This window comes from Vigna radiata, chromosome 3 (assembly GCF_000741045.1).
Source record: "Vigna radiata var. radiata cultivar VC1973A chromosome 3, Vradiata_ver6, whole genome shotgun sequence".
In the NCBI taxonomy this organism is placed as follows: domain Eukaryota; kingdom Viridiplantae; phylum Streptophyta; class Magnoliopsida; order Fabales; family Fabaceae; genus Vigna; species Vigna radiata.
In genome coordinates, this window is record NC_028353.1 from 8,199,120 (window position 1) to 8,214,086 (window position 14,967).

At 28.6% G+C, this 14,967-nt stretch overlaps 2 protein-coding genes across 2 annotated transcripts; both read left to right on the top strand.

The window, feature by feature from the left end:
• Positions 1-7,299: 7,299 nt before the first annotated feature.
• LOC106757299 (short-chain dehydrogenase reductase 3b) lies at positions 7,300-8,803 on the top strand. Its single transcript, XM_014639938.2, has 2 exons — positions 7,300-7,551; positions 7,672-8,803. The coding sequence occupies exons 1-2, from the start codon at positions 7,538-7,540 to the stop codon at positions 8,456-8,458; spliced, it is 801 nt and encodes a 266-aa protein (XP_014495424.1). The 5' UTR covers positions 7,300-7,537; the 3' UTR covers positions 8,459-8,803.
• A 1,384-nt stretch (positions 8,804-10,187) lies between these two features.
• Positions 10,188-13,326, top strand: LOC106757325. The gene is made up of 8 exons (XM_014639968.2): positions 10,188-10,963; positions 11,452-11,485; positions 11,742-11,963; positions 12,068-12,157; positions 12,451-12,516; positions 12,691-12,782; positions 12,870-12,917; positions 13,050-13,326. The coding sequence occupies exons 1-8, from the start codon at positions 10,623-10,625 to the stop codon at positions 13,165-13,167; spliced, it is 1,011 nt and encodes a 336-aa protein (XP_014495454.1). The 5' UTR covers positions 10,188-10,622; the 3' UTR covers positions 13,168-13,326.
• Positions 13,327-14,967: the final 1,641 nt, after the last annotated feature.

Below are 14,967 nucleotides of genomic sequence, written 5' to 3' on the forward strand. Positions count from 1 at the left end.
TAAAATATTAAACTCGTTGCATTAACATCAAATTTAATTAAAAACAAAACTTAAATAAGAGACTTGCAAGATAAATGCTTTTATATAAGTGTATAAAATACTTAGCAAATCACTGTATAATTAAATATATTATTATTTTAGTTTTGAGTTTTTATTTATATGTATTGTTATTATTATTTAAATGTAACATTTTATCATTAAAAAATATTAAATAAGTTGATTGAAGAAAAACAGCCGTCATTAAATCATTAAATGCCTTGAGTTTTAAGAATTTTTCGTTGGGAGTTAGTGTTCTCTTCATTTTAAATAGAATATAATCAAGTTAAAAATATAAATATGTTTGGCTTTCGGTTTCTTAAAACTAAATTACCTGTTTAGATCTTTACATATTAAAACGTGTTATCTCAAATGTGTATCCTTTAACAAAATTATTTTCTCTGAGTTCATTGTTTATGAAAATAGAATGATATATTGAAAAGAATTTTCTTCTAAATAATTAAGTCTCTACATTTAATGAAAAAGGCAACTCATCTTTACGTCAATTCATTGTTACCATTCTACTTTTGAACTAGGGATAAATTACACACCTCAAAAAAAAACATAATTTTGAAATCGATTATACGAAATGAGAAAATAATATAAAAATTTGATTTTTAATTCTTTATATATATAATTATATATATATATATATATATATATATATATATATATAATTTTTTTATACATATAAAATACTTTTAATAAATTAATATAATATAATAATAATAATTATTGTTATTATTATAATAAAAACTTATATTTCATTTTAATATAATTAATTTTATTTGTATTCTTTTTTAAATTACTTTTATAATCAAAATAAGATGATAATTATTTTTATTTTTATCAATTAAAATATTTTTTTAATTTATCAAACTTATTACATTCTTCCTTAACTTTTATTAACTTTAATGTCAAATTCTTTTCATTTCTCATGTTTTTTTTTTTCATTTTTTTCTCTCTCTCAAATTCACTCTCCTACGTCTTCAAAGGAATAATTCATTTTCAATAATAAAATATTCTATTAAATAAAATAATTATTTTTTCCAAACAATTAAACAACAGCTTATTTTAAATAATAAAAGGGTTAAATATGTTTTTAGTCCCTATACTTTGGAATAATTTTAGTTTTAGTTTTACAATTTAGTCCTTCGACTTTAGAAAACTCTGGTTTTAGTCATTTTTACCAAATTTTTTTAACTTTATTTGATGTTTCAAATGCGTTTCTCAATTAATATTGAAGCAAAAATGTGTCAAATAGTGTAAACAATCCAAATGCTATAATGAAACGTGATTGAAACAACAAATAAAGTTAAAAAATTTTGGTAAAACTGGACTAAAACCAGAGTTTTCTAAAGTTGAAGGACTAAATTGTACCTTAGTTTGAAAGAGAAACTAAAACCAAAATCGCCTCAAAGTATAAAGACTAAAAACATATTTAATCCATATAAAATTATGCAATAAATATCATAACTCTTATTTTTAAGAACTATACAATATTTTTAGCTCGATGATTTTTTAATTGCTCTTTTTTTTATATTATATTTTGTGAGATGTAGAGATTTGTTACCAAAAAAAAGTAAGTTATTTGGATGGGATAGAAACGTGGAGCTTGGACTAAATGAAATTAATGTTATGTGAGGTTCCTCTCACTATCTCTTTTGTAGGGACACTTTCTTTCAATTCCACACATCATTTAGAGCATTGGATCTAGACAAGCTCTCTCACTTCTTTTCATTATAAATAAATAAATACAAGTAGCATGTTGGAAAGGAGCCTAAAAATAAAATTACACTCATTAATAGTTTAAAATAATAATATTTTAATTATATTTATCATTTTTTTAATTATATAATATATATTACTATATTATTTTAAAAAAATGTATTTTAAAAGAGAATGTCAAAGAAACTTTTTTCAAAAACAAAAGACAGGAAAAAAAAAAGCATCTTGGTACAACCAATATAATATAACATGAGAATTGAGTGGATGAGAAGATATGGAGAAGATATTAAATTTCACGTCTTTTGATTGAATGAAATCATCATTGAAATATTTTTTTATTCTTTTAAAAATTTAAACATAATTTAAAAGTTTTAAACAAAAATTATGTATAAAAAGTAAAAATGTATAACTATAGTTCTTCTTTTAGAAAAAGAATTGAAAAAAAAATCGATGGTAAAATTAGTTTATCAAATAGAAATCAATGTTATTGAGTGAGAGTTAAATTTTTCCTTTTCAATTTAATACTTAAAAATTAATTGTTTTTTATTGAAATTCTTCTGGTTAACACACTTAAATAAATACATAAATATTCTTAAACAAAAGATCATATTAAGTATTCTATGGAATTAGATGTCTAGTAGAATTTTTATAAAAATATCATCCCGATCACACACAAAACATGTAGGAGAGTTTTCAACACACGTTTTATCACATTCACCCTTCAATCTAAGTAATATATCCAAACATTTAATATTTTATCAATGCATTATAAAATATTTCACACATTATTTCATAATTTATAAAGTAATTTTAGAGTTTTCTTACGAATTGAAATCCAATCATACTACTTGAAAAAATATTTACTAAATTTTTTCTTCCAAAATTATGCAATACTAAAAACCACCTTATTATTATCATGATTTCATTAGGTTTTATGCATATTTTCAGCTACATTATAAATTATATATATATATATATATATATATATATATATATATATATATATATATATATATATATATATCGTCACACATAAATTTTGCATGCTCAAATTCATTGCTAAATTAACATTTTTTTAATTTATGCAATCCAATTTACAACCTAATTTACGACATCTGAGAAATAATATTTCTTCTTAGTAGTTTGGCTGAATCAGTATCAGTTTAGAATATTTATTTAGAAACAATAAATGACTTTTAATTTATTTAAGAAAAAAAGAAACAGGGGTTCTTGAGACACCATAAACTATAAAAGATAATGTCATATTACAAATATCATGCACTGAAATTTCTCAATCACAATAAAAAGTGAATTACTGAACATTTAAAAGAAAAAGAGAACGAATTCAATAACTTTAAAAAAAATCACATAATTTTAGTTAATTTTACTTAATTTTTAATTTTATTTTATTCAAAAATTAAAATTGTCATCCTAACACACAAAAATCTGTCTCCTAAAAAAGCTGAAGCAATATTAAATCTCTCCTTATATTGCAAAGTGGCTAAATAGACAGAGATGCGTTTGGTACCACAAAAATCAAAATTTCAAAGATGGTGACAGTCACGGAAGCACAGCAATAATGGTGGAAAATTGGCTCAATCAAGCAAAAAGTATAAAAGTTTCAGTATAAATAGACAATAATGTCATGTGGATATTTCACTTCAGTAATGGGTATGTTCTGAATTTGAATAATCATATTTTTAACACTTTTTTTAATAATTTTTTAATTATAAAATATGTATTACAATTTTATTGATTTGTTTAAATTTATTTTAAAAAAATATTTAAAACGAATAAATCACAACCGTCATTAAAAAAGAATTGTTAAATTTTTTCCTTTCTGTTTAAAACAAATGAAAAGATAATCAACACTAATGAAACTCGAGTTGTATTTATAGTTTAGGAACTTTTAATTCTAAAAAATACATGATTCTTTTATCAACACAATTTCATTAATACCACCCTAACAAGTTTTATAAATTTAATCCAAAACTTCTTCAAATGGACCAAATAACTTTAAATAATTATCTATTTCCTTCTCATTATCTACTGCATATTTTGATTATGTTCTTGAAGGAATGTTGTAATTAACCCGTATTCGATTTTCTTATCAAGGAAAATATAATATAAGATATTTATAATATATAAATATATATAAATTCTGATAATACACACAAGCATGAATATGAAACCATAACTAAAGTAACAATTTCATTGTGTTTTCAATTTGGAATTTGAATTTGGAACACAATAATATTTTTAACAAATTTTTCGAACACCAAAACCAGTTTCATTTCCAATTTTGGCTAAAAAAAATACTAATTTAGTTATCTGATATTATTTTTTTAAAATTAATTTGATCTTTGTTTTTTGTGTTATATTTTACGAGTTACCAATTTTCAAAAAGCCATTGTGATTCTGTATATACTTTTTATCTCTCTTTTTTCCCTCAAATTCCCTGCACTTTTTTTCTTTTCTCTTCTTGTTACAAGTAGAGTTTCTTTCACACAAAGTCATGATTTTGTTTTATTTTTTTATGTTCTTTTTTTTCTTTCTCCGTTACTTTTTTTTTTTAATCAATACGTATAAGTTTGATTGCATAATTTTTTATATACATTATACTTTTTTATATGTTGAAATATTATAAGGGAGATATTTGTTTTTACTTTTGTTAATTTCTTACATTGGTTGGAGATTTAGAATAATAAATAACTGACAAAATAAAGGGTTGTTATATTTTATTAAATAATTTTTTTAAAAAAAATCTACTTATTTTTATGGAAACTCAAATACATCCTAAATATTAATTTTTATTTACTATTTCACTTAAAAAAAATCATTGTTGTAAGATTATGAGACTTCAATTAGTTTTATTTATTATAAAATATATGTGAACAAATATTTCGCCATTTTTATTTTTTAAATTACCATTTTTTATATTAAAATAATTAGTTTATTTTTTAAATAATTGTATGTTTAAATCATTACAAGAAAATCATTAATTATCTTCACACAAAAATTATTCATAAAATTTTATTGATAATTTGAGTTTATTTTTGATAAATGCTTGTTGATAAAATTTGAGCTCATTAAGAAATTTTATTGACAAATAAAAAAAATCATCAATGGTAAAAAATCTACTAGTAAATATTCATCAATAATTACAAATGATATAAATTCACCAATAAATATTCATCATCGATTATCGATAAATTGTTGTCAACAATAAAGTTTGGTAAATGTCGTGATTGAGTCTTCTTCTTTCTCCTATCCTCCTCCTCTCTCAACTACTATTTTACTATTTTTATCGTTGTTGTGTTAGTCTCATACTACTTCTCCTCCCATTACTCTTTGTCATCTTCCTTATTTTTCTCATTTTCCTCTACCTCATTATCCCTTTCCACCATTGTCGATCATATAGCTACCATTGATGCTATGTTATTGCACCATTGTCGCATTGTTGTTGTACCTTTATCATTAGTTTCGTCGCATCGTTGTTGCACCTTTTTTATTAGTTTCCACTTATCCTCTTCCTCCTCCTTCTGCTTTTATTCTCTTATTATTCTTCTTTTTTTTATTCATCTCAACTTAACTTATAAGAGAATCTCATTAGATTCGGTGAAAATTGTCATGCTCTTTTTACCAACAAGGTTTAAGACATAATTAACATGAATTTTACATGAATGAGTGAAAACTTACAATGAAAAATGTGATTCTATTTTTGTAACAAAATTTATTAATAAATAAATCTATTGACAATAAAAATTATAAATTATCAATTATTAACAAATTTTACCGATAAAATATCAATCGATAGTACAAATTTTAATTTAGTGATGAGTTTTAGTAAAAAAAATTCAATACCAATAGATATTTTTTTATCAAGAATTCAAATTTTAAAATCCGTCAATAAAATTCATTAATAAATTTAGTATTATCATTTATTTTCATCGGTAAATTTTAATTCTAATTACAAAAATTATTATAGTAAATCTAACTATCATTTTAAACTAAAACAATTAGAACACATATGCACCCACCAGATATACATGATCTTTTAATTTTTAATTAATTAGATAAAAATCTTAAAATAATCTCAAGACTTAGAAAGGAGTTAAACTTTATTAATACGATATTTAATATATTTTTTTTAAATGTGTATTTCGGAAATATAGAAATATTCTTTCAAAAGATATATTATGGAATATCCAATCCAAAGTATAGAAATATGTTTTCAAAATATGTATTTTGAAAAATATTTTTGAATATGAAAATATACTCCAAAACATTCAATTTAAAATATAAAAATATTTTCTGAATTGGATATTTTGAAAAATATTTCCGAATCTAGAAATATATTTTGAAACACTTGTTTCAAAATATATATTTTGTTGGATTGAGTGTTTATTTCTAAATCTGAAAATACCTTCCAAAATAACTAATCTGAAAAATATTAAAAAGAGAGGTGCTGGGGTTTTGTTATAATTTTAGTGAGGGGTAAATTGAGGATTATGTTTTATGGAGTTGCAGGACGAAACAAAGAGAGGTGCAGTAAGAAATGCCGCAATCAATCCACTATCACAATTAAGAACCCAAACCCAAGAGACATGTATGCTTGTTACTTCCACATAAAGCCATTCCTAGTATCATCTTCTTCAATTGGCCCGTCCACATTCGTCAATTAACATAAATAATCTTATTAAACAACATTAAGCTTATAATTTTGGCAACTACATGTGGGCGTATCTTAGTTTCTTGCTTCCATAATGCTTTTTAAAGGCAATCAATCATAAAACAATAACAATAATTCTGACCGATTATAGGAGCTTAAAGCTTAGTTAAGTATAATTATTCTACACTAATTAGACCGTCTCTGTATTTTATACACACATGCTTCACACCAAAGTGAATTTAGAGTTATATTTTTTTGTATAGTTGTACTATTTATATCTGTATACATCTTTACATTACAGAAACTATAAAAACTGGCATTACATATTTCTCTCTTTTCACTCTCTTTTTCTCTCCCTATTCGTATGAATACAATCTTAAAAAAAAAAAAAAAAAAATCAATGACGAACAGAAACATGTGGATTAACTGTTGATATTTCGTCCGTGTACCGTCTCTAAACTCGTTCATTTGAAAGATGGAATCAAATTTTCCCATCGGAATGGAATTTATATGATAAAGTATTAAACATCTGGAAAACAATTAAATTCTATAATTGTATGATTGCATAAAAAAAAAGTAATCAATGGTGTAGCTTGTACGAGTTGGAATGCTTGACCTTTCAACTGTACATTAAAAGCATATGATGAAGGCCATGTGATTGGAAACAGAGTGTATTGAATTTTATATGCTGCATACACCTAGTTGGAGACGTGGAATTCACCAAAATAATCAATGCATAATCAAGTTTCTTCACCCACAGATCACGTATATTTATTTGATTTCCTATCCTAAAGAAATACATCAGGCCAAACAAAAAATAAGGATGCTTATACTATAGTTTCAACAGTTACTCCGATATAAGTATCTGATTAACGACATTTTTCAAATATAAGATCAATAAGACAAGTAGTTATTAATACTTAATCATGATTTGACGATTATTAATGAACTTTGAAACAGTTAGTTAATGTCATGTATCACTCTACAAACCTTATAAATATAGGATATTATTATTAGGGGTCACTCCAAGAGCTTTATTTCCAGGTTTTGGGGAGTGTTCATAGTTCAAACAAGAACTCACTCACTCAGTGATCACTTCCAATGCCGAAACAAAGGTGCTCCTCCAAGTTAGATCTATTGATGAACCTTATTCTTTGATCATCATTGTTTTATCTTGATGTCTGTGTAATATATTATGTTGATTTTGCTCATTCAGATTTATACTTTGATTATAGGTTGGAGGGTAAGGTGGCTCTTATCACCGGGGCAGCAAGTGGTATCGGAGAAGAGACGGTGAGATTGTTCGCAGAACATGGAGCAGTTATTGTTGCAGCAGATATTCAAGACGAGGAAGGTGAAAAAGTTGCTGGTTCGATAGGGTCAGAGAGAGTGACTTACCACCATTGCGATGTGAGAGATGAAAACCAAGTTGAAGAAACCATAAACTTCACTTTGGAAAAACACGGTCGAATAGATATTCTGTTCAGCAACGCAGGAATAATAGGTTCTCTATCTGGGATCCTTGACCTTGATCTGAATGAGTTTGACAACACCATGGCCACAAACGTTCGCGGTGTAGCCGCCACGATAAAGCACTCGGCACGTGCGATGGTTGCCAAAGGCATCCGTGGATCCATCATATGCACCACCAGTGTGGCTGCCACAGTTGGTGGAACGGGTCCTCATGGTTATACCACATCAAAACATGCTCTTACGGGGTTGGTGAAATCAGCTTGCAGTGAACTCGGTGCGTATGGAATAAGGGTCAACAGCATATCCCCTTTTGGAGTAGCCACACCTCTTGCATGCAGGGCTTTCAACTTTGAGCCTGAGCAAGTCGAAGCAAATAGCTACTCACAAGCTAACCTCAAGGGTGTGGTGTTGAAGGCTAGGCATGTAGCAGAAGCAGCTTTGTTTCTAGCTTCTGATGAAGCACTTTACATAAGTGGTCACAACTTGATGGTGGATGGTGGCTTCTCTGTTGTTAACAGAAGTTATTCTTTCACACCAGTTGACGTTTAGACCCTTTTCTTTTTTTGTGGCAGATTGGCTTTGGTTTCCTTATCCTTCAAGTTGAGAAAATGATGTCATGCGGTGCGTCAAATTACATTGTTACCGGGACTTTTCAATTCTGCACTGTCCATCTCCTTTGTTTTTGTCTGTTTTTTACTCTGCCTGTGACAAAACCCTGTTTGCTTTCTATGTACTTTTCCTTATCTTGGGTTTAGCTTCTTAACATCACATCACCTGTTTCACTCCCTCTTTTTTCCTTTATTTTTTGTATTTCATGTTTTCTCTGTATTAATTTCTATAATGTTGCATACTGTGTCATATACATATAAGTTCAATAAGGATAGTTAATTTGCTGATTTTTCTGTCTTCCAATAAACTAAAGAACTGCAACCCTGAAACCAGAGGCAGTCATGCTTTTCATTTTGCAAAGATAAAGCATGTTTTTGTAGGAATGTTTGAATTCAAACTTAACTCATTACATTGATCAAATAGATTTCTTCTACTGCATGAATCGTGTCTTTTGCTCCATGTGCACAGTAATTGTAACACAAATGTTATGACAACTCGTTCTTTTCTACCCATTTAGTCTCTAAGATGCGGCGAAATTGTCGGCCACTAAGGGCTAATTAATCTACAGGTTTCATTCCACCATCGATGTTTACAATTCCAAAGATTCAATTTTTCTCATATTGTTCAATTCACCAAGCCTTTTTCTTTTACTTTTTTTGTTTTGTTTGAATTATACGAGGCAAAACCATTGGCAACTAATTACAGGAAAGACAAACACACATGTATTTGTAATCGTGTTTAACCACTCTGTTTTGTTTCCGTTTATTTAGGCTTTCCATAGTTTCCCAATTATAAGGTGGTTTGAAATTCGGCTTATGATTATATATAATTTGAGAAGTAGTTGAATGGGTGGCGTCAAAAGCACATGCTGAAAATTATATTATACGACTTGAAGCTGAAGGTAGAGAGAGAGACAGAGAGACAGAGACTTTGTGTATAGTCCAATTAATCCGTTTCTATTTTGTCAACCCCACAACCGCAGGAAGAAACACGTGAACTTTTAATAAATCATAAACATAGCACATTTTATCCCATAACCAAACCCTAGCTAAAACTTCATCATCAAAATCACAGAATCTAATGCATCCAAATGCATTGTTAGAAGAAAATACACACATTGTTTAAGAAGTGATGAAATATATATTTATTGAGAAACCGTGTTAATGATTGGTGAATAACATTGCCATTTATATATATGAAGAGAATATAACAGCTAGCTGAGGAATATTATTGAAGTCAACCTATTGAAAATCAGAAAAAAAAAAAAAGTTATTATTTGAAGCCTCCCCTGTGACAGTCCAACTTGTGTTTAAAACCACATATTTCTTAGATTGGTGAGTTGACCTGTACAAAATATACACACACACTTACACATACGTGGTCTATGTATATACCACGTCTATTCATTTTTAATATTGTTTAACAAATTTATAATGGAAATAAAAAAAATTAATAAAATTTTATTGTTTTTCAAGACTAGTTGTAGAACTTTATATTAGTCTTTCAAGATTAATTTAGTTAAAAAATTTATATTTAGATCTTTTAACTAATATTTAAATCTACTCAAACTGTTTATTACAGTAGTTCCTTTTTAGTCTGTCTAAAAATCCTAGTCCAATAATTATAAATAGTATGGAGGAGAAGAAAAACAATTTTTGCGAGAAATCAGCGCTTCTTCTTCTCTGTACAAAATCCAAATACAGAACGGGCTTATCGGTCTAATTGGTACCGTAGACACCACCAATAGTAAAAGGAGTTCAAAAATACAATACATAATAGCCCAAAATCACTTCCCCGGCCACGTGCTTAAGCCCAAGTTTATGACATGTTTTACAGTTTCAAGACTCTTTTTCCCATCGATACGCGCGTCCAAACGTTGTCTCATCCTGTGTCTGAACGCGTAACGTAACCCTTTGTCAAAGTTCTGTCCCAAAGATCCCAAACCTGACATTCAAAGTTTAGCTACCAGTCCCATATGAAAATTCAGAGCCCACACCGAAGAGCAATGTGTACTTGTTGCTTAATGTGGCAAGTTACAAAGCCATAGAAGAGGTTCATGATTAGTGGTTAATTAACCAACTAACTGGAAACAACAACAATCACCATGGCATTGGAGACAGCGTGGTATGGTTTCGTGTGTTTTGGAATAGTTGGGGTGGCCTTTTTAGGAGCGTTATTGGTGCTGGGAATGAACGAGAGAGTTTCCCGAAGGGACTTTGAGACCACCTATGAGAGCCTTTTGTTGTCTCGACCTGACGATGAAGTGATCGTGGATGTTCTGCCCAGTTATCACGTCAGCACCTCACAGCTATGGACAAGTTGCTGGCAAGGATTGCACCCCTTTTGCCTCCTTTGTACCCGTTTCCTTTCCTTTGTCATCATGCTTCTTTTCTTGCTCTGGGATGTTCTACTATACGATGCCAGAATCTTTGTTTACTACACTGAGTATGTTTTCTCTTCCTATCTTTCCTATCACACTTACCCTGTTTTTTTATATAGAGACATGGTTAGACACTGAATATGTGTATCTCTCGTGATAAAGCTTCAAACTTTTATTTAACAGGTTGTGAAGAACTAACTTCATCAGTTAGACTTAACCTTTGTTGGTCAACCTCATCTGCTTCTGTAATTTATGACACTCCCCTGTCTACATGCCTTATATAATTGCAGATCTTCAAATTTTATTGCTATAAAACTGCCAATTGTAGTACTTTCTCTATGCCCCTGATTAAGTCATGACATGTCTAGGGTAGAACTTATTTTCATTCCTATTAAGATGTTATATTCTTTCCCTTCTCTTTCTTTCCGTTGTTTGCCCCAACATTCGATGTATTTATTCCTCTGACTAGAAAACTCTGGAAGGAATTGAATAATATGCCAATTGTAGCGCTTTTCTAGGTTCTTATATTAATCTATGGCGTATTTATTTGCAGGTGGACTTTTGCGTTGGTTATTGTATATTTTGCGGTAAGACAATTCCATCTGTTGTAAATTCATTGTCGAAGATATACTTTTTGCTTTTTTTCTTTGATCAAAATTAAAGTTTCCCTTTATTAATTTATGTAATAAAGGTTTACATTAGTGTTGAGCATAGGTTGTAGAAGAGAATTTTCATTCTGATTAGAGAAAAACACCAAAAACACCTAAGGAATTGCATATAAGTTTGGTTGTTCGAATTGGCCCCTACTTTGCATTTATTACTTGTTTGGAACTTTGAATGCAGTTGGGAACCACAATATCTGTATATGGATGCTGGAAGCTCCTTAATAAACCTCTCATTCACAATGGTAAAAAGGATGAGTTTCTGAGCAGGGATGTGGAAGAGATAAACACCTACCAAGAGAAAGAAGCAAAGGATTCCATCAAGTTGGAAAGGCGATATGTTGAAGAGGAATTTGAACAAAGAGCAGGGTTTTGGGGTTACCTCATGCAAACTACGTATCAGGTAGGTCAAACACATCGAATTCAATGTTACCTCTGAGGAAAATTACAGTGAAAAATTGTCACTATGTGCCGTTCTGGTATCGGTTAACTGATATGCATTTACAGACATGTGCAGGGGCTGCCATCTTAACAGACATTCTATTTTGGAGTGTTATAGTTCCCTTCTTACAAATTTCTCATTTAAGACTAAGCCCGGTGAGACTAATCCTTCTATACACTAGCTGTTTTTGCTACTCCTACATATTCTTCCTTTCATTCACTGTTTCTGCATAAAAACACTAGAATTACCCATGAATAAAGATTATTTAAAGCTTCCTCCTCATTCTCTACTTTGATAGAGTAAATGTCACATTATGATTTCGTCTACTCATTGCTGATTTCACACCTGCAGTGTCATAAAAATCCTTGATAATTCTGTCTATACTACTGATTGTATAATAATTTATCTGTGTAATTCTAACTGGTTTTTGTTGGCCTGAACTTGACAGTTGATGGGATGCATGCATGCATTGAATGCATTTTTCCTCCTTCTGGATACAGCTCTTAATAATCTCGTAAGTGTCATTCACCCTTGAATAAATTCAGTGACAAAATTTAGATAAGTACTTTTAGTGTTGTTTTCCAGTCAGAATTAGAGTTTACCAATCCAAGTTTTTTCCTAATTTAGTTTAGGACTGGTTTAAAAGCATTTAGCACTCATCCATCTTACGGTTGTGAATCATTGGCAGCAATTCCCTTGGTTTAGACTCTCCTATTTCGTTCTCTGGAGCTGTGGTTACGTCATTTTTCAATGGGTCATCCACGCATTTGGTTTCAAATGGTACCATGACTGTAAATATCTCGTTTCCATTGTCATAACAAGCTTTCTTTCACATAGTTCTAAGCTTGTTTTTTTGTTCCCTAACAGGTGGCCATATCCCTTTCTCGAGCTTAACAACGAATGGGCTCCTATCTGGTGGGTCATACATACACTCTAAAATTGCTCAATGTGATTCGTAATTAATGAAGATAATTTGAATCATGTTCTTATTAATTTCTCTTTCTTTTGCATTGAAATGGTTTCACTGGTTAATCTATGTACATGCAGGTATTTGTGCCTGGCAGTAATTCATGTCCCTTGCTATGGCGTGTATTACCTGATAGTGCGAGGGAAAAATACCATTCTTCCCAGATTGTTCCCTCGAGCATTTTTAAGGTCACACTAGTTCGCTTGTCTATGGAAGTTCTGTAAAAACTAGGAAGGACATGTTTGTTTGAATAAAAAAAAAGAAGCTAAATGGAAGTTGCAACTGTAATTGTAAGTAACTTCTTATTTATATTTTGATGGGAATAAAAGTTACTAGATGTTAATATAGTTTTTCTCATACTAATTATTTTATATATTTTATAATAAATACAAGAATATATGCTCTTTAACACGCATTAACAGTAAGGAAGATCGATGAATATTTTGTGGGTTATTACTTAACTATTCATTTCTATGTGAAACTTTTGTCTTTTACTTGAATTCTTAGGTGGAGACTATAAATATTCAGCCTTGACGAGTTATAAATTATAAAGTAACGTATGATATATTATCTTCAATTCAAATGTATTTTAAGTTTTTTTATATATAGTATTGAACTTTTTTTTTTATTTCTAATAAATATATGAGAATTTCTAATAAAATAAACATAGTTTAATAGAATTGAATTAAACAGACCTTCAGTAAGACTTCTTATACTAGTTTAATAGAATGAATGTTGTTTTACAACTACACATGACGCTTATCTTCAATATGTATTATAAGAGAAAAAATAAAAAAATAAAGATTAAAATGAAGAAACGAAATACATAAAGAAAATCATTAATATATAGAAAAATACATCTTATTATTGTGGTCAAATAGATATTCTTGTTGGGTAAGGTAAGATTCGTATAAACTAGTTATCTAATAACTAAAAAATAGTAAGTTCAGTTGGCCTAAGTTTCTACATTTATTTTAGGTTAATGCAAATCAACCTAATTCGTTATTCAACTTCTGTTAGGTGAAATTAATTGGATTAAAATTTTAAATAATTATTATTTTTTGTTAAAATTTGTAAGCTTTATATATCAACATAACTTAAAAGAAAAAATACAATCTTTATAAAATATAATTCAATTCAAGAATTCATATTAGTCAATCTTATGGCGACAGAACTACGTAATTCTTGATTCTCCATCCAAAATGGAGAGGAGTAAAGTTAGTCCTTGTCAGGTTCACTTCCCAAAAATCCAAATCTTTTCCATACAAATTCTCTGAGCAATTTCCTAAAAAATAAAAAATATATTTTGTTTCTTTATAATGTCTTTTTTGGATAGTTAAACATTTTGAAAACCACATCAAAGTCACATATTTAATTAAAGGTACTGCCTTTGACAGGCGTTGTAGGGTGATAATACCTTTCCTACACGTAATCGACTCCTGAACTCAATCTTTGGTTTTCGTGGACGATGCTTTATCATTTTATGGTTTTTTCTTAGTTTTACAGAATAAACTATAATGACGATTCCAAAATCTTTTTTCTAAAACTCGTTTCATTTTGGATCGTAGTTCGTCGCGATTTCGGTTGCGACAGATAAATTATTAAGTCACGATAAGTTTAGCAACATAAAATAGAAACAAAAACATAAACAATTCTCAATCAAATCTATAAATATTACACATGTGTCCTTGTTTTATTATAATAAAAACAAGGGACAAAAAAATTCAAATCATATTTATTGACATAACAAAGTATTATTAAATTTATAAAAGAATCATAAAAATATATATAAAATAAATAATTTAAAAAACTTAAAAAATGATATAATAAAATAAATCATACTCATAAAATTAATTAATTAAAAAATATTATATTACTTATAAATACTAAAAATTTCTTTCTATGAATAATTATAAATTATAGAAGAATACACCAAAACTTTTATTTTATTTTTTAAAAGAAAAAAAAAACTTAAATACTAATTTGGTAATTGTTTCG

Bases quoted from the DNA above. Each gene is read 5' to 3' on its own strand.
- LOC106757325 (XM_014639968.2), top strand. From the start codon at position 10,623: ATGGCATTGGAGACAGCGTGGTATGGTTTCGTGTGTTTTGGAATAGTT. The intron at 11,486-11,741 runs GTAAGACAATTC...CTTTGAATGCAG, and splicing joins TGGTTATTGTATATTTTGCG to TTGGGAACCACAATATCTGT. The intron at 11,964-12,067 runs GTAGGTCAAACA...ATGCATTTACAG, and splicing joins TCATGCAAACTACGTATCAG to ACATGTGCAGGGGCTGCCAT.